This window comes from Haemaphysalis longicornis, unplaced genomic scaffold (genome assembly GCF_048455015.1).
Source record: "Haemaphysalis longicornis isolate Haplotype H1 unplaced genomic scaffold, Haemaphysalis longicornis Haplotype H1 scaffold_10, whole genome shotgun sequence".
In the NCBI taxonomy this organism is placed as follows: domain Eukaryota; kingdom Metazoa; phylum Arthropoda; class Arachnida; order Ixodida; family Ixodidae; genus Haemaphysalis; species Haemaphysalis longicornis.
The window spans coordinates 144,873,251-144,900,714 of record NW_027526204.1 but is presented as its reverse complement, the minus strand read 5'-3'; the positions used below and the strand labels follow the sequence as shown (position 1 = coordinate 144,900,714).

The 27,464-nt window shown below is 45.4% G+C and overlaps 2 protein-coding genes across 3 annotated transcripts; one reads left to right on the top strand and one right to left on the bottom strand.

Annotated features, from left to right (window-relative positions):
• The first annotated feature begins 158 nt into the window (after positions 1 to 158).
• 140up (RPII140-upstream gene protein) lies at positions 159 to 10,088 on the top strand. The gene is made up of 7 exons (XM_077691149.1): positions 159 to 597; positions 1,111 to 1,270; positions 2,817 to 2,905; positions 4,328 to 4,395; positions 5,146 to 5,224; positions 7,149 to 7,250; positions 9,543 to 10,088. The coding sequence occupies exons 1-7, from the start codon at positions 455 to 457 to the stop codon at positions 9,613 to 9,615; spliced, it is 714 nt and encodes a 237-aa protein (XP_077547275.1). The 5' UTR covers positions 159 to 454; the 3' UTR covers positions 9,616 to 10,088.
• Twf (twinfilin actin binding protein) lies at positions 9,634 to 27,464 on the bottom strand. Of its 2 annotated transcripts, XM_077691148.1 has the most exons (8): positions 27,148 to 27,462; positions 26,728 to 26,805; positions 26,563 to 26,613; positions 25,179 to 25,306; positions 21,720 to 22,055; positions 15,804 to 15,954; positions 14,655 to 14,776; positions 9,634 to 13,501 (listed from the first exon to the last, which is right to left on the bottom strand). In XM_077691148.1, exons 1-8 carry the CDS (start codon positions 27,170 to 27,172, stop codon positions 13,349 to 13,351), a joined length of 1,044 nt encoding a protein of 347 aa, XP_077547274.1. In that variant the 5' UTR covers positions 27,173 to 27,462; the 3' UTR covers positions 9,634 to 13,348. The 2 variants fall into 2 exon arrangements, with proteins under 2 accessions (XP_077547274.1, XP_077547273.1); XM_077691147.1 differs by having other exon boundaries at positions 26,563 to 26,805; positions 27,148 to 27,464.

The following is a 27,464-nucleotide window of genomic DNA, read 5'->3' as shown; positions in this document are numbered from 1 at the left end:
GAATATTTTAAAAACAAGTGGATAAAAATAGCATAAAGCTATTAAACAGAGAGCAAAAAAAAAAAAGAATAAAGAAGATTTGTTTAGCGATTACAGCCTTTTTGTTGGAAATTGTTGGTTACAGATGGATCTCAACTCAAAGCTCAAGGCGCGCTATTTTGCGGTCACTTTTTTGGCTTTTTTGCCGGTAGCACATGGAGAAGGCGAAACTGGCGAAACTCGAAAGAAGCAGTCGCAGGGCAGTGGTTCAGAATAACTTATTTTAAGTGGCTAAAGTTTGTGCACCCAATCGGTGCTGCGCACTGGATTTTATTACGCGTAAATTTGCTCAATGTCGCTGGAACGTTACGTCGCAAAAGGTGCTACCATTGTCGGAGTCGGTGCCATCTGAACTCGCTGCAACTGGGTATTCAAATTTAACTCTACGCCGCCGACGGACAATTACGCCGTCGCGATGCCCTTCGAGGACAACTCGAAGATCAGCGAAGCCCCTCAAGGCCTCCGGAGCGAGATGTTCCGGCCGGAGAGTCACGAGGAAAGCTGGATTTTGAAGAACGAAACCGGAGCGGACCGTCTGAAAATGATGTTTGATATCAGGTACGTCGTAGAAACCCAGAAACCGGTCCATAATGTGTGAGAGTCACAGAATGCTTCATAGCCTCTACGGGTACACCCTTTAGACTTTAAACCCAACATTTTGATTTGATGCTAAATTACGACTTTCGCTGAGCTTCGATTTGCCTATGCGCCACTGTTCCAGCTAGGTTGAAGCATTGGGCCAGGCTGAGCTTTTGTCGGCCCAAGAATTGTCTCTTTGAATAACTGCCATTCGTTCTAGCAAAATTTTACCTCCCTGCGTCTCTACTGCGAAAAAGAAACAATTTGTCGACAGCACTCTAGGCGTCTATAGAAATCTCTACTTACGGGGTGACTGCAAACACTCTTCAAGCACAAGGTTTCGGCACTGTTGTGGAGTTTACTTTTTAACCGCAGGGTTCTGTTTTGGTGGTTTTCCTGCATTTGCGAATTTACCACGAAGCCGTGTATGTAAAGGCGACAACAAGTGGAAGATGCGAAAGTCTTTTTTCCTGGGCCTCCTTTTCCTTGCAGCTGTGGTTTCGGACCAGAGCTGACGTTGGTGAGGGCTGGCTTCACGATCGGAGGTCTCACGGGGCTCCTCGTCGGCGGGTTAAACTACGCCAAGTTGGCCAAAATGAACTACATCCGCAAGAACCAGGGCACCCCTTTCCTCAATCCAAAACAAGCCGCGGTGAGTTTGGAAATGAAGACTGCCTGCACTGGCACGTTCGCGCGTCTTCTACTCGAGTGTCACGTGTGTGTGAAGTATTGTGAGTACTTGACATAGGGTCTATTCGATTCAGCCTGCACCTCTTGAACCAGTTCACGGCGGTGCAAAGCGGGTTCCGCCATCGGCGGAACAGGACCTGCACATTTTTCGTCTGCTTCTGCACCTCCTCGGCAGGGAGTGCAGGCAAAGCCATGAACCCGTCCTGCACCCGTCGGCACCACCGGTGAATCGAACAGCGCGGTTCAGGTGCCGCAAGCTGCACCGCTGAAACGAACGGTGAAGTGCGGCACCGCCTGAACTGGTTCACGAGGTGCAGGTGAAACGAATAGACCCATAGCCATGTAAAACTCCGGTGAGCACAAACAAATGGAGGGATGAAATGAAGTTGTACAGGAGACATGATGCGTGTAGGGTAGACAAGAGGGAGGCAACATGAGTATCATATGAATACTGTGAGCATCAATCTGTACGATGCGCTAGTGCCCACTTCGATGAGACGTGGACAAGTGCCCTTGTACTGTTTGGGCCAATTGTTGTTCTGGTTGATCCTGATAATTAATCGCGCATACCCAATCAGGGGATCGGCCAATCAACAGAGGATGGTTAAAATGAATGGAGTTCTTATCAAATCACGAGACGCCTAGGAAAGATAATTTAGATCTATTGGTTTTGAAAAAAAAGAAACCTGGAAAATCAAAGCGAGGATGACCAATCTCAATCTTAAAGACAATCGTTTTGAATTTTCAATGTAGCGCAGGAGGGCAGAGCATAGATCCCGGCAGCAGAACCCCGTTTCGGATGCCCCGAACGATAGTATAGCCGGCCCTGCTAGGGATATCCCCAAACTGTAAAGCGGCACCTCCAGGGACTGACGTCTCAGTCGGGAAAAACGTCGGCTTCGTCTGCTTCTCACGACAATTATTGTCATCATGCCGTACCCCATCTCTTCCTCATACCCATCCTCATCATCATTTCTGGTGCTGGAGTGTTGGGTTGCCACTCAGAATAAACGCGCCGTTTCTACTGCCTCTGCGACGTCTCTTCTGGGTGATGGCTGCCCGTGACGTTTCCCTGAATACCAACAAACAACCATGTTGAGAACACAATGGATCGGAGGCAGAGCGATCGGACGAGGGCATTTGCACGTCGTGCGTGAAATAGGCTGTTATTGGAGTACGAGAGAATTCAAAAAGTTGAGCATAGCTGGGAGAGGCTTGTGCTTATTCTTTGTACTTTATGGTAATGCTGGGCATAGCTTAAGCTATATGATTTTTAATTCTGCACCTTTTAGACGTCCACTTGGTTTTATTTTGTCTAGTTGTAGTGTTCCCTTGTTGTTGATGTGTGAGAGTGGTTGGATGTTTACAGACAACAAAGTTAAAATTTTAGGGCTAAGTGGTACTAGGACATCTTTTGCCGACTGCGAGGACTTGTGTTTGAGTCTTCCTTTGTCCACGTGTTGTGTACACGACTCAATATTACTGCCCGTTTATCCTTTTTTTACTAGCGCGAGATGCACGACACAATGTTCCTGGAATTCGCAAGAGGTGGCTTCAAGCTGGGCTGGAGAATGGCAGTTTTCTCGACACTTTACATGTGAGTTGAAACAGAAGTCTGGAAGGTTACACATTGGCAAAGCAGGGATACAACAGGTGGTAGCAAATCGTGCGTGGTCGGTGTTTTTAGTTTAAAGGGGCCGTGCAGACAAAACACAACTTTAATTCATTCGAAAGATTGCCTCGTTAGAATCATACTGATACCACTGTTAACGCACACTTCGCTCAAATAAACTACATAATTAAGGAAAAAGGGAATGGCCATGTGACCGACTAGCTCATTTCCCGCAACACAACCTGTGATGTCATATGTGGCAGCTCTGCGATTGGCTGAGGCCGGCAAAAGCAAACCGCAAATTAGACAGGGCTTACAAGCTTGCCAAACAAACTATTTGTGCTTAAAGGCACATTATTTTTGTAGCAGTAAGAATGGTGGGGTAAACAGTGGAAGTTAAGAAAGTACGCATAAACATATAAGTACCGATGCGTACTACTGCTGTTGGTACTGCGCGCACTATGCATGTTTTAGCTGCACAGCACTGCGGCACTTTGGGATTGTCTTGGGCGACACTGGCCGATTGGCGTAAGCGACGGTGTCTTACGTCCCCATGCTAGCCGAGCGAACACCATTTTTCACGAAATGATTATTTTCTACCTTAGTTTAACAAAAACAAGCCGGGTACAAATACGGTCAAAAACAAAGCAAAAGCAGAAAATGGCCCTTCGCAATATGGTGGCACCATCTAGGTTGACTAACGGTAAACGAGGCTTCACAATTGGCTGCAGAGCGGTTCTTGTGATCTAATTGCAGACGTCGTGAAAACACACGATTTGGCGGGAGAATCAAAATTTTAACCTAAATTGATTAATTTCTTAGCGAATAAAGCATCGTTTGCTTTCTGGACAAGTGTGGGGGCACTATAAAACACAAAATCTTTCGAATAAAACAAACTTGTATTTTATCTGCATGGCTCCTTTAAGCAAGGTGGTGGTGTTCTACAAGCTATTGCACCAGACTTTCTTAGAATTTAAATAACAGTATTGTTTTCTGGACTGTTCGTATAGTTTAGGAATTATCGGCTAATTTTTTTCTGCCATCTCACTGTGCAGTCTGGTTTGCATACCATAATTCGTGTTTTCGTTGACAAGATGGGAACCGTCTTACGTGACATGTAACGTGATTGTCTGAAACATTTTGATGCTGATTATGAAACAGTAACCTCTATCTTTTTTGTTCGCTTTGATTTTCTGACTTATTGTTAATATTCCAATAGGGCCACTTGCTCTTGACTTTGAATTTTTGCCCATGTTTGATGCTTTGAAGAACACTGTATTGAAATAAGTGGGCAACACTTTTACCAATGCTTCATCGTTACGATTTTGTTTTTAAACTGGTAATTTGCTGCATGAACAAACGATTGCATGTCCAAAGTTAAGCTTACAATACTTTCTGTTCTTCTAGGACTGGCGTCACAGCAGGTTTCACCTACAGAAACAAGTTTGGCATCGCAGAGCACGTTGCGTCGGGAGGTGAGATAACATGAGATAAAACTTGCGGGAAGCTTTAATAACTTCAGGTAATTTTTTTTTGCTTGAATGCAACAAAAGCACTCGCTGTGAAGGTATACTAGCTTGCTTTGGTCGCTGACGTCTTGTCTGAAGTCCCTGGAAATCAATTACGGTAATCTCGCGTGAAGGCCTGGTTTGGATTTGTGTGGTTTCGTGTGGCTTTTATGTTCGTGTGCCTTTTTTCAAAGACTGATGAGGTTGTTCAGTGAAACTGCCCTAGACCACACTGAGTTCATTAGAAGATAAAAAGTACTACTTTATGTGCAATGTTTGACTACTTGTAGAATGCCTAGTTATTCTATTTTTACCTTCAAGCTATGCGGTAACTCAGATCAGAAAAACATTTTTGGACGCACTTCGAACCCAATACAAAAAAAAAAAATCCTTTACATTACCAAATGTACATTAAACAAACAATGAAGTATTATTTCTTTGTATAAACGTAATCGACAGTCTGTGCAGCTGTTGAGGACATGGCCTTGAGCTAATCAGTATGTTTTAAGAAAAAGAGGAACAGCGCAATGACTATAGACCAAAAAGATGTTGGAAACAGGCCTGGCGCTGTTCTCAAATTCTTGTGGTGGGTTTCAGGTGTCTCTAATTTCAGCGAAGTTTTGGGTATCACCACAGCAGTTTAGTTAGAGGTTCTGAAGCATGAAGAAGTCTTTTTCCTCGTGCCTGTCTTTCCTAACTTGCTCTCATTTTCCACAGCACTCGCAGGCTTCCTGTTCAAAGTCAACATGGGAATCCGGGGGTCCCTTGTAGGAATGGGCCTTGGAGGCCTCTTGGGGTAGGTACCTAAGTAGTACTTGCGTCACCTAAAGGGGGGACACTGCTTTCAAAACAGTTCCTTCTAATTTCTAAGTAAACTCTGTGAAACTTGCCAGTCTTGCCGCTTTTTTTTCTACTGATTTCAAATATGTCATTATTTTTTGAGTCAGTCAATTAGTTCCCAAGATAATAAGTCATTTTTGGAGGAACAATAGACCAGCCAGTATTAGTCATAGAAATGTAATCTTTATATTTTCCAAGGTTATGAACCCTGGTGAGTGCAATAAGAGAATCGGTTTCTTGATGCACCGCTTGGAACTCATTTTACAGCTCATCGAACTTTGGTGGCACCAGTGGCAAGGAACCATTTCAATGCCCATTTCAAACACCAAAGTTCAATGGTGTTCAATGGTGTTTCATAAGCTGAGGGCGCATGCGTGTTCCAGTCCAGTCAATGTACGTCAGTTTTCTCGATCTGGGCCGCGGCGCTTTGTTTCTCTTGAATGTGGCACCCGGCGGCGCCGTGCGCGGTGCACCGAGCGAGCGGCACGATTTCTGGCAGCGGCCGATAGCGTGTGGCATGCGCTTACATGCACTGCACAACGGCGCCGTTCATCTTTGCAACATGTCGTCGGACGCTCCTTTTATCGCCGTCTCACTGACTACAGAAAACTGGCGTTCAAGCAAGTCTGTAATAAAGAACCAGTGATGGTTGTTATGTGACGCACATGCAGTTGATATCAAGCACTGAAAACAACTGAGATGGTTTATTCGCTTCAAAAATTGGCGATACAGCGAAAGGTTTACTACAAGCCGATTAGGCGTGTGCAAACTTGCCGTCATTGTCTATTGCTTCACGAATGCGTGGGGAAAGTGATTCGTAAAGAGGCTTTACAATTTCTGGATGGGAGCGAAGGCATTCCCATTCCTCTGCAATTGCTTCCCGCAGTTCATCAGCCGTGCTGCCACAGTCATTTCTTTTGGCGAGGTGCACTTTCATTCCCAAGACATTCTCGATCGGGTTCAGGTCTGCTCCGCACGGAGGCCACCTCAGCCGAAGCCGCGCATGGTCCTCCAGGAGAACGCTCACCGCTCGTGCCATGTGGACAGGGCTTTGGCCTTGTTGGAAAAGGAAACGCCCGTCCACGAATGGGTCATCCAGGACGTAGGGCAGAAGAGTCGTAGTTATGGCGTCGCAGTGCTTGGGAGCATTGAAAATCTTTATCGTGGACTTGCTTAGCGCCAGTTTTCTGTGCAGCCAATAAGATAGCAATAAAAGGAGCGCCCGACAACATATCGCAAAGATGGGCGGCGCCGTTGTGCCCGTAAGCGCATGCCACACGCTATCGGCCGCTGCCAAAAAATCGTGCTGCTCGCTCGGATCGCTGCACACCGCGCCGCCAGGTGCCCCATTCAAAAGAAACGAAGTGCCGTGGCCGAGATTGAGAAAACTGACGTTCATTGACTGGACTGGAACATGCATGCGCCCTCAGCTATCTCGACAGCAGGCGCTCGGCTAGAAGGCGTCGCGCCGATAGTTCTCGCGCACCGCTCCCATGGTCCAATTTATTTTGTGACCGACAGCACCTGTGGTACTGTTTCAAATGCCAACTTTTCGGAGTAAAAACTGCGCAAACTAAGAAAAAAGTGATACCTAAAAAAGCTTTTTTGGACAATTTGTTGATCCCAAAGACCCATGTGCCCCCTTAATTTTAAACCCAAGCAAAAATTAAGTCAGCTATATTGTGGGCTTCCTTGCATGCAGGCTTCACAAAATTGCATGTACGACGGGCGTATTTGCGGTATTTGGAAAATTAGTGTTGGTGAAAATGGATGTTTTATGCGCAGCCAGACGTCATCTCTGCATTGTGAGCTGCTGGCTCGGCCCTTTCCCCGAGTAAAGTCTTACAATCCTGTTTACGTAAGCGCTGTCACTTTTGCAGATTGATCTCTGGAGCAGTCCTATGTACAGCCACAAAGTTCTCCGGAATGACCGTGCCAGAATTTCGCTACTGGTCGCACCAATACTGGATGCAGGAATACAGGTGGGAGTGGTCATATATGCCGTTCATTGGTCCTTTGTCTTTAGCGCTGTGAATCTTCATTCATCGGAGGTAGGGCACTTATACGAGCACAGCAAAATTAATTTGGAGTAATTAAACTGCATTAGCCATTAGTGCTGCTCTGCTGCAATGGCATAACATGACCCAGTACCGTATTTATCCGAATACAAGGCGAGGGTTTTTTCCATAATCTGTAGTCTCAAAGTCATACCCCACCTGATATTCGAAGCTCAGTTTATATGTATGGCGATTTTTTTTTTACTCTCCAAACTGCATTCTTGCCTTATAATCGTGACCGCCTTATAATCGAATAAATACGGTATTGCCTAAATGATTTGCTTAATTGTCAACAAATGGTGCTCTATGTCAAGAAACATAGCAGCGAGCGAGAAGGTTTGTTTTGAGCGATTAGGTTTTTTGTTACATCAATAAAATCCTGTCTAAAATGTGCTGACTTGCTAAAATACTAGCCTAGGATAGAACTAAGTCACATTTCTTGTTACTGTGAAAGACAGTTTATTTGCTGCGCTTATACTACAGAGATGTAACAACTGGCACATGTTCTTGAGATGTTGACTTTTAAAAGTGCCATACGTGCATCTTTGTTCCGTTTCCCCAATTCTACAGCAACGAAATATTTTGTTCTGCCGTCAGCCAAGCTTTACATCATTTTTGTTCATCCTGTAGTACGATTGAAAATACGGGACTGTTTTCACGATGATGAAAGAAATACTGCTTTACCGTTGTGTCCACTTGGAATTAAACTTTCATCATTACGGCATGTACGATAAAAGAAGCAATTTTGTCATATGAAGCATTCGCGCAAAGACCTCAAAGCATGTTTGACAGAAGACAATCGAGGTTTGAGAAGCTGAGGTTATCTAGCCACCACAATTCCTGTTTTTCCTGGCGTAAAAAATGGTAGCACTTTTGGGACAACGAATAGAAATGTGCAGTGTATTCCCCAGCATGTTTCAGAAATGGGCACCTGAATATGCTGATTATAAAGAACACTGGCTAGGCTTGTGCTTGTATTAACAACGTTTTAACCTTACCTGTGAAGGAAAAGAGGGCAGTTGGCTTGCGGCGTGCCGTTTGCTAGTAAGAAACAGAGAGGCCAGGAATAAACCTACAAGTTTTGAGGCCGGCTTGTTTAACCAGCTGTTTACATCTGCCCTATTGTCATAGCTAAAAAAATAACTAATACCTAAAAGAAATGATCTTATGCCTGCTTTGTGTGTTTATAACACATCCACTGTTACAATGACCTATAGTCGTTAATTCGTTGAAGGCAGGCAAATGTTGTGCTAACTGTGGGTATTTTTTTTTTCTGCCACAACACACTGGCTTTTTTTTTTTAAGCAGGGAACTATATGGCTTTTGAAACAACAATCAACTGAAAAGTGGGTTTTAAAAAGAAGCTCTGAAAGCCAATTTGTAATTTTATTAGGAGAGAAATTCAGATTGTATAAAGTAGCTTGATGTTTAATAGTGCACACACAAAGATAGAAAAATTACATTAGCAATGTAAAGAGGCACACTGGTCTTAAACCAAAAATGTTTATTTTTACATTCTGATTGCAGATATAGAATTTGTTTTTGTGTAAAACGACTAGATTCAAATTTATTCGGATTTTTATACTTGATTTTTTGACAGCTTTAGTAAAAAAAAAGGCTGTTGGAAAGGATACAGCTGAACAAGGTACCAGTGAACTGTGCGCAACTCAAGGAGTGGAATAAGACTAACAGTGTCATTCTGTCTGGCCTGTAGCAGAAGTTACGGCCGATTCAAGTTTGGTCTTAGAAGGTGGGAACCAAAAAAACCGGTTTTGCCTTGCAAGCCCAAACTTCAAACGGTCATAACTTCTGCTACAGGTCTTATTGCACTCCTTGATTTGTGCACAGTTCACTGGTACCTTGTTCAGCTGTATCCTTCTAACAGTTCTTTTACAAAAGCCGTCAAAATATCAAATATAAAAACCCAAATAAATTTGGACATACTGTTCGTTTTATACAAAAACAAATTTTATATCTACAAACAGAATGAAGACCTGCATATGTCCTCCAATTTTTATTGTTCCTGTTAAAATAGGTGTACCCCCTTAATATGTTAAGCTAAACGATTGAATTTAAAGTCGGTTGTTGTTCTCACTGCCCATGTCGCATGTCCGACGAGATTCCCATGTACTGAAAAAAAATCACTACCGTAGTTTTTTAAACTGTTACTGTTCCACTCAATGACGTTTCTTCAATGCTTTGTTTTGACCTTTGCAGCGAGAAAAAGGCCGTGTGGGAAAAGGAGCAGACAGCCAAGCTCTCGTCTAAAAGAGAAGGCGTCGCTAGTTAGGAAGAGAAGAGTCAAAGGCCCCTGTTTAGTTCATCTTTATTAATTAAAAAACGCGCGATCACAATCACTAGTGCCTTGATTGCACTTGCACTTCACAAGCCCCTAGGTTCCTTCTTTGCCCTACAAATACGGTTCAAACTTTCTCCACAGCAAGGTGCATCTGCCTAAACATCACCAGTGGTGCTTTGACTTGTTTGCGCCCAAATGTCAGTAGCCAACAGGTTCATTGTTGCCGTGTAAGAAGTTCAGTTTCAAGAAGACATTGTTTTTGGAGCTGGGCTGTCGAGCCGGAATGCTTGTCTACGAGATCACATACTTTTTTTAGTTTTTTTTCACTCTTGTTTCGATGTACTTAGAAGCTGAAAGAGAGGAGCTGTTATGGTGAGTGTAGTTTAAGCAGACGTGTATAAAAGAGCAATACATGGCAGCCGTACTCGTGTCTTCTACGTTCTTTGTGACCGAGAGAAGAAAAATGCAACTGCACACACAGCGATATGTCTGCAGACCTCGCCTATGACGGGGTGTAACGTTAATGCTCACAGAGTGTTTTGTTTGCTGAAAGCAAAATTATTTTGCCTTTTTCATTTTTTCTGCATGCACACTTCTAGCTGAGGAGCTCACCACTGGGAGATAAAAGGTGGAAATCTTTCCAGCTTTGTAGTAGTCGGATATAAAAAGCAAGATCAGTTGCGCGGCAGTTAATTTTGTTTGCCAGATTCCCAGCGTGTTCACCCCCTAGTGTTAAGTAGGCTTGAACTCTTTCGACCAACTGCAAAGACTACACTTGTTAGTGTATATTCGAAGCAGCACACATCCACACGCAAAATGGCTAAGGGCTGGTTAAAAGAAAAAAACACTCGTTTTAAATTGACACAGCAAGTGGGCTTGACACATCACGATTGACGCTCACAACACTTTTCTAAAGTGAACTCAATGGCCAAAGCAGCATTCACACAGCTGGATCAAGAACAAGCTCTTCAGCCCTTGTAAGCAAACGTGGGCTTTGAACAAAGTTGAAGCAACAGCAGCGAAGTGAGCGATAAAACACAGCTGTCCTACGACATTTTGTGTACGACAGAAACCATTTCACACATTCTGTTCCATCTACACTATTGTTCTTGTTAGCTGGCACAAACTGCAATTTTGCATGTTCTTCAGGTGGCAGTGAGTTGTCAAAATCTACAAGAGGAAAAGACCAAGGCACTGTCTGGGTGGCAGCAGCTTGAGACATAGCCGACGCCTCAGAATCCGTCTAGCCTTATCTCCCTGACAGATTGCTAACTTTGAACTCCCTCACGCCGCCTGAAACAGAGTTACTGGATATAGGCAGTTGCGAAACTCCCCATAGGCCCCATGTATCGAAAGCCGGTCTTCGGTTGCCCCCCTGCGCCAGGGCAAGCACGGGGCAAGTTGACTAGCCTGTCGTCTGTCGGCAGGACGTTGAAGCAGTACTCAAGTGCTTGCGGCTGCTGCCGTAAGTCACAAAAAGAAAAGCCGCAAAAACACGAGTAAATTTTACGTAATTATTGTGTTTTAATTTAAAAAGCAATCTTTATTTTACAGAAGAATTTTGAATAATAATAGTTTAGCGAAGTTCCGTTTTTATCTCCTAGGTGCCGCGCGCGTCGCCTTGCCCCTTAGTTTCCACGGAGTGGGGGGGCTAGCGCCGCCCGGATTCTGAAGTGGAGTTTCGCAACTGTCTATATTGAGTAACTCTGGCCTGAAATGATTAGGTGCTCCGAGTGTGCTTTGTTAGTGAGCATTGGAAGTGAGTGGTGGCTGCTTGCTTGATCTAGGGCCATTGCTTGGATTTCCAACTGAACTTCAATCCGACTCAAGCCGATCCAAACGAGAGTAGCAATTCCACAACATTCTTTGAGTCTGTAGCTGCACTCATTTATATTCAGAGTGCAGCGTAAAGCGATTGCCAATTAGACTGGCAAAAGTGAATCCAACGGGTAAAGGGCAGATTTCACCTTTTTTTTCGATGCTATCCTGCTGCTCTTTTTGGGGAGGAAAGATATTTGCGGGCCCCACAGCCTATATACAAAGCTTTGCAGGACACAGAAGAAACAGTGCCATCGTAAATGGACATTCTTTTTACAGAAACTTAGCTAGAAAGTGTCCGCAGGATCGTGTAGTATTTCTATTGCCTGGGTTTGCATGGCACTGAATATGGACTGTTTTAAGTGCGCAAGGAAAGTATGCCTGTCTGAAACGAGTTTTCTTTTGCATTCATTCAAAGTTTTCTGTGTTTGTATACATAGTCATGCTTGGTAGGCACATGACTTGGGTGTGGCACGATAGCAGGGCCAAGCAACTGTATTGCGTGTAAGCCCATTTCGAAGGCCTCGAATTGCAGTAACCAGTAATCTCCAGGATTGCAAAGTTATTTTATTTTTGTTATCACCTATCTCAGATGCATGTAACCGGCACTTTGCCCATAGAATACTGTATCCGGACATTTATGGCTTTTATGTTCCTTGTGAATGACGAAACACCGGAGTTCTTCAATATATGAAAGTGCAAAAAATACCGTTTGCACTCACACGTTAAGTGATTGCCCTTATCCGCCCTTTCACCCCCCCCCCCCCCCTTTTCTGGGGAATACAGACTTGCCTGCCATCTGTCAACAGTAATTTAAACCAGCAAATGAGACACCGCAATGGTCAACAGACTCGAATGGCTACTAAGGGTTCATAATATAACCTGCTCTTTATGGCCAAGAGAAGTCTACCTGTATAAAAACCTGCAGGAGTGTTTAACTAGCTGTTGCATTTCACACTTTTTCACCGGTAGACTTCCAAAAGACAATGACCAAACCATTATCAAAAAGAAAAATGGGAAGGGGGGAGGGATTGAATTCTGATATGAAGTTTTGCAACTGGCACGTTGTTGAAGAACTCCTGCCAAACTAGGAAACAGTCCGAAACTTTGGCTTCGCTTTGGCCCTCTGCATATCGTATTCGTTCTTGTTGCATACATTGCTAAAAGAATAGAGGAGTTTTTAATACTAAGTAGCACTCGCCGCAAGAATTTCTAAGGGGTCGTCCAGATTTGTACAGATATCCGAGTTAATGCACACACACTAACACTAGGCGGAGAAAAACCGATGATTTTACGTTACAGCAGTTGGTTTTATAAAGGCCCCTCGAAGAACTTTACTCATGATAGCTTGAAACAAGTTTTGGCAGGGTCTTTTCAATACTGTAATCTTGGAAATGACTGCAATGACTAAAGACAAAAGATAAGCGAAGCCTCGCGCTTTTGTGTATACTCTGTTTTACAACTTCGTGCACAGAAAGGCTTGACGACGCTGCATAGAAAAGAACTGCCTCGAAGCGACTGTGCTATCTCTTGCTTTCGAAGGCATACTCCACAGAGAGGGACAATGTTCATCGACAAATCTACCCATTCATTGGTTGCTGCCAACTCCAACCTTTCCTCTACTGCACCAGGTTCGTGAAACACAGCAACACTGTAAGAAAATTGACGGCATCGAGAGAAGCAACACACCGAAACAAGGCGCTGTCATTGCAGGTGGACAGTGTAATGTTGAAGCCAGAGAGAAGGGCGCAAGAATTTTGTCGCAAGTGCAAAAACTTTGAGCCACAAAGGGGGTGCAGAATTTGCACACCCGCACCGATTTCACCGGGGCAGCAAGTCGTCGTGTCCACCCTGTCTTTCTGACGTCGCACGGAAGGAAGGAGTCCATAAATACGGGGCGGCGGCGTCAATTTTCCGGCTGGGTCCGAATGAGGCGTCGGGCGCCGCGGTTGGTCGGACCCTTGGGCTTGGCAAATTTCTGCTTGCAGATGTTCTGCTTGGGGTGCAGCTGGTCGACCAGGAAGGCCTCGTTCAGCTCGCTCGGTTCGTCTATCTCCACCTGGGTTTGAAAGACCGTGCGCATGCGAATCTTCGTGCAAAAACTAAGTCTCCATTTGAGAAACAAACGGAATATGCATGCACATATGAACACGTGGAACATTTCATCATCTAAAAAAAATGAAAAACTGTGCGGTTAAGGGGGGACACTACTCTTAAAACAGCTTTCTTTAATTTTTCAAGTAAACTCTGTGAAACTTGCCAGCCTTGCTGTTTGTTTCTCACTGATTTCAAATATTTCATTATTTTTTCAGTTGGTCAATTAGTTTGCAAGATAATTAGAGATAATTAGCCATTTTTGGTGGAACAATAGACAAAACAGTGTTGGTCACAGAACTGTAATCTCTATGCTCCAATACTATGAACCCTGGTGAATTCAATAATCGAAGCGGTTTTTTGATGCACTGCTTGGAACTAATTCTACAGCTCATCAAACTTTGGTGGCACCAGTGGCAAGGAACAATTTTGAACACTCATTTCAAACAGCAAAGTTTAATGAGCTGTAAAATTAGTTCCAATCAGTGCATCAAAAAACCGCTTCGATTATTGCATTCATCAGTGGGCATCACACGCTTTAAACATTTTTTCACACGTGTGTAAAGTCGGTCCCCTTTCTCTTCCTAGCTGGAAAAAAAAAAAGCAATTAAGAGCCACACAGCTGTAGGGCAAAGCTTGACTGCCGAGTTGATTGCTTGTTGTAACAGCTTGACTGCCAAAAGCTCTCGTCTAGCTTGACCCCTGGACCCCTTTTGGACCCCTGAAGTTCACACAACGGCATGCAACTTCCAGAAAGAATACTTTTATTTTCTGTTTTGTGATTTTCTAAATTTGCCCAGCTAGAACAGGGATGGTGAAAGAACGCAATGACGGCTGCGTGGCACGGGCATCATCACGGTTCGGCACACACTGCGGCGAGGGTACACTTCAGAGCAAAACTCTCGAGCTACTGGTGTCTTCCCTCTTTCGGGTTTTGCAATCACTGCTGCAGGTTATACGTACCAAGTACAACCGGCGCCCGTACGTTCATCTATCTATGTATACGTACACTGCGTAGTTTGGTACGACAGATACACCAGATTTGATACGACAGATACGTACACCCTCCTAGTTTGATACGACCTGCGCTGTCGTCGGAGAAAGTGAAAGCAGCTCACCTTTTTGGTGATGGGCACCCCGACCTGCGTCTCGATGGTCTCCACCAGGGGCAGCTTGCAGCTGGAGTAGAGCATGCGCTCCTTCACGGGGCACTCGCTGCCGGCTATCGAGTAGATGAACACTGCACGCGGAAACAGGGAGCAGTGAGCACTTGCATCTCCCAAGTCTCCTAGTAGCTAGGAAAAAGCTAATCAAGCATAAACGATGCACTGAACATCGTATAGACATTTTTTCATTACAGCGTCAACTGCCAGTGCAGGGAACTGCTGCGTTTGTGATGTATAGCACGCACACGTTTTCGACTGATGCATGTCCCAGCGTAGACGCACACAAATGTAGAGCAGCACACAATAATTGAAGAGCTCAGATCTTGTCAAACGAGTAATCGTATGCAATTATAATTGGTAAACAATTTCAATCAATAAACGAACGACTCCGGGTGACACTGCCCTTGATTGGGGGTGGGATGTTCAAAGGGCAGCGACGTTACCTTTCACAAAGGGCATCCTAAGTACACAAATGCAATGTGGCGCTGTTTGCGGCGTGCAATGCCCCAAGTGCTGGGGGAAAAAGTTAAAGCCGTTCCACTCAACGTGAAAGCTGTCGGAAGTGCAGCGCAGTGATTCACCATAATGGGCTCTAGCGCCGTTATCCGCTCACCGCTACCACCCAATGCAATTTGAATTTCCCACCTTCGCAGTGCTCGTGTGCCCCTTGCCTGAAATTGCACCAGCAGGAGTTCTGTTCTTTTTGTGCTTGCTTTTCCTCCTGCACGTGCCAGCAATGCACTGCCATTTTCTTTCGCTTACTACCGTAAAAACCAACCCAACAAGCATTCCTAACTAAATGAACGCGCGCGCTGCCGGTTAATTACGTGTATTTTGCCTCAAATGTGCCTGCAGTTCTCTTTGTGCTAAATAACCGGGAGGTGTATGATGTATGACAAGTGCCAGTGGTTTGCAAGTTTTGAATGCTTATGACTATATAAACCGCTTGGTTTTCGTAATCTCTGGGTTACACCGCGACTACAGTCGCTACGACGGAATGCCATGTGGCTCTACTTGGGTCTAGCGAGCGAGCTACGACGACAAGGCGAGCCCTAAAGTGCTCTGCACTTAAAAACCGTAAGCAGGGTCCAGTGCTCTCACCGATGCTCTTGAATTTCTCGCCCTGGTGCTTGTGGGGGAAGAGGAAGAGGTGGTAGCGCGGGTGGTCGCGGGGGATCCGCTCCGACAGCGACTCCACCGTGATGTTCTCGCGAACCTCCAGATTGATCTCTTCCCTCGCCGCATCTATGCTCTGGGAAGAAGACAGAGAGCGAGGAGGAGGTTTCACTTACGAGTAACATGCGACATTCCCTTACTGGGATCTGCACCTAATCTCGCTGCACGGGTTTGCACAATGCCAACAAAGAAAGAAGTACTACTATGCACTGAAGAGAAAGAGCCTCGCATAATGTTGAGTCTCTGCTCATTATTCATAATGCCTCTTCTGTTCTACTTGAACTGCGCTTATTTTAACCCTCATTGATTTCGTCTCGCGTAGGGACGTTTTGCAAGCGAGCACTTCTTTGACAAGGTTTGAGGCATCCACGAAATCTCAGATGGCATGTTTACATGCAATACAAAGGGCTCTTTTAGTGCACAGTGATTTCCAAGTAAGGAGACAGTGGTTGCATTGTTTACAACAGAAGGGGAGGTGGCTACCAACTCTCCCTACTTCTAGTCCCGTTTCTCGGTATAGTTACTCTGCTTCCCTCGTAATCCAGCGGTTGCCAGTTCTCCAAATTACATATCCCGCCAAACTTCACCTCTCTCTCTCTTGTTCTTTGGCTGGGATATTGTCCACCTGAGTTTGCTCCCAAATCCAAGATACTCTCTTTTTTTCGAAACAAAGCGACAGCGCATCTGATGGGATGGGAAGAGACGTAATTTTACTGGATTGGGATGCCAAGTTTATGCAAGTGGGCCAAACCCAGCACAACAAAAAAGAAAAATGAGCGGGGAGAAAAAGTAGCAAATACCGCAAAAAAGAAATTAATTTCTAAAAATGCACAGCAAGGGGTAGCAGGACTCGCGTGTCAATTTGACAGATAAAAGAGTCTTCTCTTTTTCAAGAGGCATTACACTAGCAACACTAACACAATCTTCGCCGCAACATACAATGCAAAAGCACACGTACACTACTAGGCGCAAGTGTTTGTCTACTTCCTTTCCCGTCTCGTACGATGCACTATCGCTTTCTTTCAAAGTTATGTATCACAAAGCCCAAGTTTCAACTCTAGTAGATTCCTACCAAGTGCTGCTTCTCTCATTCTCATATAGCAGCAACTCTCAACCACCAGTGTGCCATGGACCCCTTCCAGTTTTGCAAACCATATGGGGGACTCTATGATGGACTATGTCGATCCGCGTCATGATACCAAGCAATTTCAACTTGCAGCTTATTAAGTCGCCCACACATTTTTTCAATGCCTGCCTTTTGTGTCTGATTTATGCTGGTTCTTGTTATACGGGGGTGGAAGTGGGTTTGTGCCTTTTAGAGCAGCTTTGGAGCAGTAAAAGGCTAGTTTTGGAGCAGCTTTTGAAGCGCTAAAAGGTGAACTAAAAGGTGAATCTCAGAGTAGTGCAAGTCTGTTTGGGAGCAGGTTTCAGATTTCTTCCTGAGCCAAACATCATTTGTTTGCAAGTTCTTGTTCCTGGCAAACAAAAAAAAAAGTTCAAATGGATTTTATTCACTACTTGATCAATAAGCCGAACACTTTTTCAACAAACTGAAAAAATTATACATTCTCAGAATTAAAGCACCACAGCTGACAGAGCAGTGACTAAGATGAGAAAATAACTGAAGATCAGTGATGCTTCAACTAGTTACACTACACTAGACTTCAGATGAGTAAGAAAGAATCAAACCCAGTTCCAGGACCCGATGTGAAAATTGCTGAAACGGCAAAGCTGTAGTTCTCTAAATGTCATCGGCAGGAGGATCCCTCCCTCTTTCTCCACTAGTGGGAAGGGGAGGAACCCGGCCCTGCAAGACCACTGCTTCCTTTACGAGAAGGCGGGAACCTGCCCCTACCCATGTGTGACGCTCGACCTACAGCAGACGGACGAAAAGGCTCGACCTACAACAGCTCCACTGCTAAAATAAATGTTCCTATCATTGCAACAGGATTAGAGCCATATGAGAAACAACTGAGCAGACAAGAAATAAGCGAAATGGTCTCTCTTGTATTTAAGATTAAAGCTTTACCTCCAATCTACACCTAACAAGACTCTAGAGATACGAAAAAAGATAAACTAAGACAGGAAGAAATTAAGAGGAAAAGAAACTAAGACAACTCAAGAGATAATTTGAAGTACACCTGACTATATCCCACAGAAACTAAAAATGAATGTTCACATGCTAAGTGAAAAATACCGTACAGCTGCGTGGTGTTTATCCAAATAACAAACATAACTTCATTTTTTTTTTCAGATAAAACAGCGGGCTTACTGGAGGGACAACCCCCCCCCCCCCCCCAAAAAAAAACACAGCTGTACAGCTACACACACCTACCACGATAATTACTTGCAGATAGCTGCTAGCTTACAAAAATCTCCCTTTCGCTTGTGCCACGGCTGCGTCTGTTATCTCTACTGGTTCAACACGGAAGGGCGGCATTTAACCTTTGGAATAATAGCAAGCGCACTTGCGATAAGATAAAAAGCCAAAGTCTCACTGAACGATAGAGCTATTTTATTCTTTGCTTTTGAAAATAAGTGGGGCGACTGCACAACACAGAAATTTGGGCTAGTTGGTGATATGACTTCGACATCGTAAAAAATGCAACAAGACTGGGACACGATAAGAGACAGCTACCGTATTTTTGTGCGTATAACCCGCCCCTGCATATAATCCGCACCCCCACTTTCAGCCCGCCGGAAAAGGAAAAAAAAAATCCTCGCGTGTTGCCCACACATTTGATACAGGAAAGTCTGCACTAAAGCTACTGCTCAAGCAACACATCACATACTATGTAGACAGAAAAAGCATAAATTTAGCAAGAAGAATACATTGATTGCAAGCCAAAAGTCATAATTCAGTAATAAAATCCAGTTGTTAGAGTGCGCTCGTCCTTGTTTTTCTTTCTTGTATGCTTTTCACAATCGCTGCAATGGAAGGCTCAGTCAGTGTTACTGTGTAGGAGCTTCACGGCACAACTTCAATTGCTGTGAAGCTGCACCAAAGGAAAAACCCCACATTTTATCTGCACCCCTACTTGCACCACTGAAATTTTCACATTTTTGGTGCGGGTTATACATGCGAAAATACGATACACAGGACGAGCGCTCGTCCTGTGTAACTGGATCCTCTTGTGTCCCACTCTTGTTGCTGTGTAATTGTATCCTCGTGTCCCACTCTTGTCGCGCTTTTTAACAATGTCAAAGGGACGAGTGCAACAACTGCTCTTGACAATGCGTGCTTCACAGCGCTGCGCGCTGTTCGGTGAAGCTGCATTTAGGGGCACAGTTTGTACACTGCACGCAACTCAAGTTCACTACCAAGTCCCGTGAAACCGTGTCGCCACTAGGAGACCAGGAAGTTGTGGCGTTAGTTACTCGGAGCGTTAGTTCTTTATAGAGTCCGCCGAAGCGCACCACATCTTAAATGATAGCTGAATAAGTCCCTACTGCCCACTGCGCAATGGACTTACACTGAACAGCATCCCACAGTTTCCTCACATTTTGCAGCACCGCTTCAGAGTGGCATTGGCGCAATACTGCCTTCTGCAGCAGGATGGCGCAGGAAAAGGGGATTGGCGCAGCGTGGCGCAAATGGCACAGCACTTCCACCCGTCAAAACAGTTTGCTCTTGCAGCTCAAGATAACGTTTTTCCACATAGCTGGCGTGTTGTGCAGAAAGCCGATGTTAAAATGTGCCACGTGGAGAAATTAAACATACAAGTCATGCAGCGCATCCACCTTTTCGCATTGTCAAAAAAAAGTGTAGAGGAGGGGGGACGGGAGGCCTTTCCAAAGCCCTGAAATTCCCTCGCAGACCTCATTTGAGAACCGCTGTTATGTGAACCAACCTGCATTAACGCTTCCTCTTTGCCCAAAGAAAGAAGAAAACGTGGCACAAACAAGACGTGGACGTAGGGGAAAAGATACGACAGATACAGGCGCGATACAGATGCACGTTTTCTTCTTTCAATTAGCTCGGCAACAAATTTTGTTAAATATTTTTGCCCAGTTTTTAAAGTCAGGCGGGCTATCGCTTCAAGCAGTTGCACTAGCATTTACAAGTAGACAGAGGTAAAGCTAAATAAAAATGGTTAAGAACCTGCATTGAAACAGTGCAAGACTCCTTGTTTACAGGGTTTACGTCTGCTTGCCAGATGCAGTCCTCTTTGACAGTGAAGTTCTCTGCGTCGCTGCATCGTTCGACGCGCAGAAAATGTGCCTCCTTTCTCTCATTTGAGCCAATTAAAAAATCCAGAGCCGTCAATACGGCGAAGTTCAGCTTGCCGGATTATATTGTTCCCCATGGCGAATGCCTGTCTACTAGGCGGCAGCGGCACACTTATCCCGGCAGCGCGGCCAATGGCAGTGCCTCCTGGGCGGAGCTGCGCACCTTCTTAAAAGGGCCATGCAGACAAAACACAAGGTTGGTTCATTTGAAAGACTGCCTCGTTACAATCATACTGACAACACTTTTGACGCACATTTCACTTAAAACAGCTACACAATTAGGGAAAAAATGGAATGGCCACGTGATCCACCAGCTCATTTCCTGCAACAGAACCTATGATTTCATACGCGTCAGCTCTGCCGTGGGCAAAAGCAAACGCAACTTAGGCACGGTTTATAAGCTTGTCGAACGAGCTATTTGCGATTGAATGCAATGCATATTCACTGTACAGCAGTAAGGATGGTGCGGTAAACAGTGGAAGTTTCGAAAAATATCGATGTGCACTGCTGTTGGTACTGTGTGCACTACGCTAGTTTTGGCTGCACAGCAGTTTGCCGCTTTGGAGTTGTCTTACACGACACTGGCTGATTGGTGTAAGTGAAATTACCTTACGTGACCCTGTTCGTCAGTACCTTATATTTCAGGAACCGATTACTTTCTACCGCAAAAAAAACAAGCCAGGTACAAACACGGCCAAAAACAAAGCAACGGCGGATGAGAGTCTACAGCTCTAGAGTTCCTGCATATAGCTCCCGCAGGGAGCTAAGAGTTGCGCGACCTTTTTCCACGCGCCGCCGTGATTGCGACACTCCGGTTATCCATGCCGCGCAGAGAAGCCCCCACTATGGCTGCGCCGCAGCCGCCGACGCGGGCGGCACCGCAGGAATCCAGCGTAGCCGCCGTAAGGCGCCGCCGACCGAAGCGCCCCCACCGCGCGTCGGCCGCCGTCGGAAGCGTGGCGGCGAGGCTCCTTCACTCGCGGCGGGCGGCTTTCCCGCAGCAATCCGGATAACAAAGATGGCGGTCGGTCGCGCAACTCTTAGCTCCCTGCGGGAGCTATATACAGGAACTCTATACGGCTCTGTATGGCAGCACCATCTGGGAAGACTGACGGCAAGCAACGCTGCAGAGCCTAATGACACACTAGAAGTTCGGATGAATACCCGCGAATTGAATTACGAAAATTGCGCTGAATAGACAAATAGAGGAAGAAATACAGACAATGCGCAACTCACAACTCAATGCGCAACTCAGTTGTGAGTTGCGCATTGTCTGTCTTTCTTCCTCTGTTTGTCTATTCAGCGCAATTTTCGTAATTCATAATGCACCAACTAGCCTAACAGCCCATTTTAATGAATACCCGCCCCTGTGACTTTATGGCAGACGTCACCAAAACACATTATTTGGCTGGAGAATCAAAATGTTAAACTGAAATGGTTAACTTCTCAGTGAATACGGCATCGTTTGCTGTCAGACAAGCGCTCAAGGCACTAAAAAACACAAAATCTTTCGAATAAAACAAGCTCTTATTTTCTCTGCACGGCCGCTTTAAGGTGTCGTGCGCTTCCCAGAGCATTCGCCCGAAACAAATGCCGGTGGGCAGACCTCACCAGCTGGACATAGGAGATGGAGGCGCTCTTGAGGTCGAAGAGGGCGGCGACTGCGTCGTCCGAGATGGGGAACTGGAGGCCGCGCAGCGTCTGGTGCCGCACGTCCATGCCCGTGGCGGCGGCCTCCCCCAGGCGGATGTGACGGAGCTCCTTCTCGGCCTGGGTGAGGGGCGCGGGCGACGTCTCATGCTCCCCCGAGGCCAGCACCACCTTGCGCACGCCGTGCAGCCGCATCTCGTCCCGCGTCGTGCCGAACAGCTCGTGCGTGATGTTGCCCCCGCCAAACTCCTTCTTCAGCGTCGCCTTGGTCGACGCGTACAGCATCTTCTGGCGCACCTGGGCAGCAGCGGGATGCGAGGGGAGGCGCTCTATCAAACGGCTACTGACGACGAATATGGGTTTTCATGGCGCAAGACCAACCAAATGCACTCCAACTAACTGAACTGAAACTGCACTCGCACCTGGAAACGCACAGTAGTTTGCAGCACACACACACACACACACACACACACACACACACAAAAAAAGACATGTAGTTTACTCTTGCTACCAGGTGTAGCGTCATGCTGCACAAGCAAAACCACAAGTGGATACTATGTTAGCCACGGGATGGCACCAGCCACTTTGTTCATCATCGTCATCATGATAAATTTTGTTTTTAGGCGATTCTAGACATTTTAGTTGCTGCTGGCTCCTTACAGTAGTGCTAGTATTCATGAAATTAGTTCATTTCTCTGGCCGATTTTTTAGTAAAAGCGCAAAAAATGACGGCTCATAAGTAAGCCGACTTCGTTATATCAAGGTTACCCACCACAACGTTTTGTTACATAAAGGCCACAAACACATGAGCTTCGATGGGGTGGCAACGGGGAATTCAAAAATTTCGCTAAATCCAGGAATGCGTCACATAGAGGCTTGTTATATCCAGGTTTAACTGTATACACATAATATGCGAGACTAAGCTGGTCACTCTATAAATATAAAATAAGGAATTGCAAATAAAATAAGTTGATGCTTTCAACCATGGAATGCATCAACTGAACAAAAAGTGCCAATCACAAGGCACACTTGCAAACACAGCCAGTGGGGGATAGCTAGCTCAACTTGCAAAAAACAAGGAGACCACCTGCATTCCTTATTATTAAGTTGCATACAGCATGTGACTTGTGGCTACAGGGCATGACACTTGACACCTCAAAGGTTTCTCACTAGCATATTGGTCAAGTAGTGGTGTCATTCCTTCTTCTCTGTATTTCACACTTCTTCCTTTCACGCCATTTTTTTTAAATTTCCGTAACAAATGCAAGCTGAACCAGCCACCAAAGTGGTAACTTCGGAAAGAACCCTCACGTATCGTAAAGGGGGACAATCAAACGAGCACTGTGTACGCAGTACACTTTGCCTTCGTGCATACTCAGCAAAACCATGATTCCTATTGCTCATACGACACTTCCAACTTAGGCAGGCCTAACTTCAACTACACACTTAAAGCCACACTGCAGGAGAAAACAATGCAATCGCACATGGTTTGTTAAAAAAAAAAATGCAGGCCAATCCACCCTGTGAAGGTGGTCGGAGAGCGAAGCTGTACACAACACCCACAACGATTACCCATGCGACGTCACCTGCATTCATGCACGTGGCTCTACAAAGAGTGAAACCAGAGACAAGTGAAGTGCAATTAACTACACCCTCTATTACTTTAAAGAGATATTCTTTGCTAAGATCAAGTCAATGCATGATCTATGAATGGTGCTTGGTTGAGTTGTATTGGCAAAGCACATGAGCGGAAACGCTTTTCATACAAAATGAAACGAAACTCAAATCCGGTGTTAGACGATTGCACTTCTCCTCTGTCCTGCCGCCGCTGCCAGAGGTGACGAGATCGGCGGCACAGAGGGAGAAGAAGTGCGATGTCATGCATTGGTGTGATCTTCTTTTATTTTTTATAACTCCTAGCGCATGTGAAAGGCACACACACCGCCGCTACACGTGCCGTGGGCAGAGAGCACAGTGGCACAAGAGGTCGCATGATGCCATCACGCGGCATTCAGCGAGAACGCAGGGGGTAAACCCGAAGATATGCTCGGTGGGTGCACTGTCTGTCTCCCCCGTCGCCATGCAGGCTTGTAGCTCAATTGGTAAGACAATGGGCTCTCGCTCCATTTCTCTATTCATTCCAGGTTCGATTCCTGGCAGTGCCAGTAACTTCTCTTAGTTTTTCGCGGGAGTTTTCTGTTGACGCCAATGGTCGCGACAGAACCTTTGGGGGGTAGAGATACAAAGCTTTGCTTTAAAGGGACAGACAACCGATTTTTGTCGAGTATATATTCTCTATCCCAAATGAAAGGGCATCACTTAAAGCACCTTGACGAGAAACGGTTTTGCTGATAACGCCCTAGAACTTTTTAAACAGAATTTTTTTATCTACGAGCCGTATGTGTCCCTCCCAAAACTAATGCTGGCAACCATGACATAGAGTAGCTCGGCAACATACTTTTATTTGTATGCGAAATAAAAAACGATATTTAAAAACTTGTTTCCAGCTAAAAAAGTTTGAATGGCAGGCTTTCCTGCTCCTTTTTGTGTTTTTTTTAAAGCAACGATCTATTTTGCACGAACGCGCCATCTGTTGGGATAGACGATAGGTAGAATCTGGCCGCACGTTGTGGAGGCGGGAAGTTCGATTCTCCCCGGGCGCGACGTTTCTTTCTTTTTTTTTTTATGCTGCCGTTGGCGTATTTGGAAACTGAAATCAAATATTTTGGCAGAACAAACGCCCCTGACTCAGGCAGAATCGTCAAAGCTCCTTCGCTGGGTCTGTTTACTGAACGCTGCCGTTGATTCTGGGCATGGAGGCTCAGTTAGCCACACTGAGAGGCATGCTGAGAGGCACCCAGCGACGGCGGGCGGCATGTCTTTAAAAATTTCAGAATAATGTTTAGAAATACATATGCAATTTAACCTTGTACAAATACTTGTTTTAAAATGTTTTAAATACGCAAATAAACGTTTCAGCAGTTACAGTAGCTGCTAGGTTTGCAGGTCACGTGACAGGGACACATATTGTAGTGTCAAGTTTCGACACTACGAACCGCCACCCTTCCGATTTCAGGAAGTTTGCTGCCAAATTAAAATTATTTCCGCCAGTTTGTTTAGAAATTGCTTGTGGTTATCGGGCTATATAAAACGCTGGCTTTCATATGAGCTAGAGAACATATACGCGACAAAAATCGGTTGTCCGTCCCTTTAAAAGAAAACATGGCTTGCCTCAGCCTACCACGAAACAATAAGGCCATGCATACACTGAAAGCATCACGCCGAGTTTTGGCAAGGAATGAATGACATTTCTTGGTTTGAGGGAAGATCAGTGGAAGATCAGGATGGAGGAGATCTCAAAGCTTTTTACCAAGCGGCCTGGTGATGCTTCCAGCACAAAATATACATGATGCAACGTACAGGCGAGTCATCGGGTGACCAGCTGATGAAGACCCAGTCGTATCCGTTCGGGCAGGTGGTGTCCAAGCGGTAGAAGAGGTAGCATGGCTGACCCCGCTCCAGCAGTGGCAGCACCAGGGAGTCATAGTCTGCGCAAAAACATGGGTAACATATGTCACAGTGGAACTACGAAAGGACACAGTTGCTGCGTCTGGGTTAGGATGACTTGGGAAATGCTTCGCTCGTCAATGCGGTTGGCTATAAAGTAGAAACACGCTCATGTAAAAAGCCACTGGATGTTCCACTAATGTTTATACTGAGGCGATGTCTTAGCTCTACGTGGTACCAAAGCTTTTGTGCTAAGCAAACATTAGGAAAAAGGAAAACAAAAGGAACAGCTACAACTGAATGCATGTGTGGCATTCCAGCAAATATTTAGACTTACTTTATGCTTTGATACACAGCTGACAAAGTTTGCAAAAGGTCAATAGCTACTTTGTTTCACGGAACATGACAATACCTTGCCAGAAGCATAAGGAAAACAAACTGGAGTGACCATGAGTGAGTTCCACTGTGTTAATTCTCCGACTTTAGTGCAAGCAAAATTACATAGGAATCTTTCACCCATGTATTTATACACATATCACCACATCATAGCCCAAACCTTATCTACAGTGTGTGACATTTACATTGAACTTTAACCAACGGCGTCTTTTTTAACCTCCATTCGTACCCTTTTTCTGCTTAGTTTTTTTTTTTTATCCAAAACATCAAGGAAAGGAATGCGTTAGGAGACCTAAGAAATGGGTTCAAACCGAAAACATGGTGCCTCTGAACACCATCACAAGGCCAGCAGGCAAATTTTGACACAATATTTTTGTCCCAAATATAGACTATGGCTGCATGTGCAAGGGAACAATACAACCTCCAAGAGTAATCAAACAGTGGAATAAAAACGAAATTTGAGGGATGGAGTTCTCGGTTTTGTCTGTTTCAAAAACATCCATTTCATGGTGTGACATTGTTTCCGTCGCCAGGCTTCTGACATTGACAAAAACCAACTCCCCTGCTTGTCACATCTTTGTGAAGGTGTGACATGACATCGCATTCGTCACATCTGTGTCCTCTACCTTCAGCCAACCAGACATGGGTCAAAGTGGGCTTTTTGAAATTCTCAAAGCACAGAATTCCACCCCAGTACTACGGCGCTATCAAATGAAAACAAAGGATTCACAAAAAGTAGGAGATCATCTAGCCTAGTAATAAGCAGAGCTTGCTCTGTCACTTGCTTAGTGCTCAAACTCACTTCAGGCAATCGTGACATTTGCACTGATAAGGGCTGCACATTAGTTTCTCAAATGCCGTGGCCCCAATGTGCGCCCCCAAAATGCGACGACATACATACCTCTTTCCCAATTATCTTTCGGCGGCTTCTCATCGACAAGCGTTAACTGCTCTGTAAGAGAAAAGCCAGAAATATCACTCGCGAACACAAATTGCGAGATAATTAACAAAATCAAAGCATCCACGGTCGTGCAAACACGCGTGTTGCAACAATAGCAGCACTTGCCGTCAACGATTGCGACTTTCAAAACACGAACGCTGCCTTCTCGGCATTTACCGAAGAATTTTCTCAACTCCGCGTTGGCTGAAACGAAAATGGAAAAAGAAATATTAGCCGGAAATACGAACAGACGCCGATCACGCATCACGGACAGCAGTCACTGGTGAAATGACGCGACAATACGGTACTAACTAGCAAACACTGTGACAACACCACAACGTCCAGATGAGAAGCTGTTGGCAAATGTCAACAAGCCAGAGTTTATTAATGATGCCTCGGTGTTGCCTTCGACGCAGTACAAAGCAAGACCGCAATACGGCACGATATCAACCGCGGCACAAAAGGGGTTAATGCCGTCTCGACGTAACACCGGCCCCTGTGGCGAGCAACCAGCTCATTCAAAGACGCACAAAACAACGACCTTACCTTGTATTCCGGTTTGGTGAGACATACTGCTGGCGTGCTAGCGAAGCCGGATTTTTTTGTTATCAACACACCCCGGCGGATACTTGAAGCCCGCCCTCGAGGTCGGCAGCACGTTTCAAATTTGCACACAGGTCAGATGAGGCGCACACAAAGCTACTGACGCTTCATACGGCGACAGCAAGGCGTCAACTAATTACTTCCGCAGTCGTTGCGCAGCGCAGCACTATGACACGGCGCCTAAGCCCCCGATCACGACCAACCGTGCGTAGCCCGACCCCGACCACTGCCCACCTAGCAGGTAAAAGCTACCGCTACCG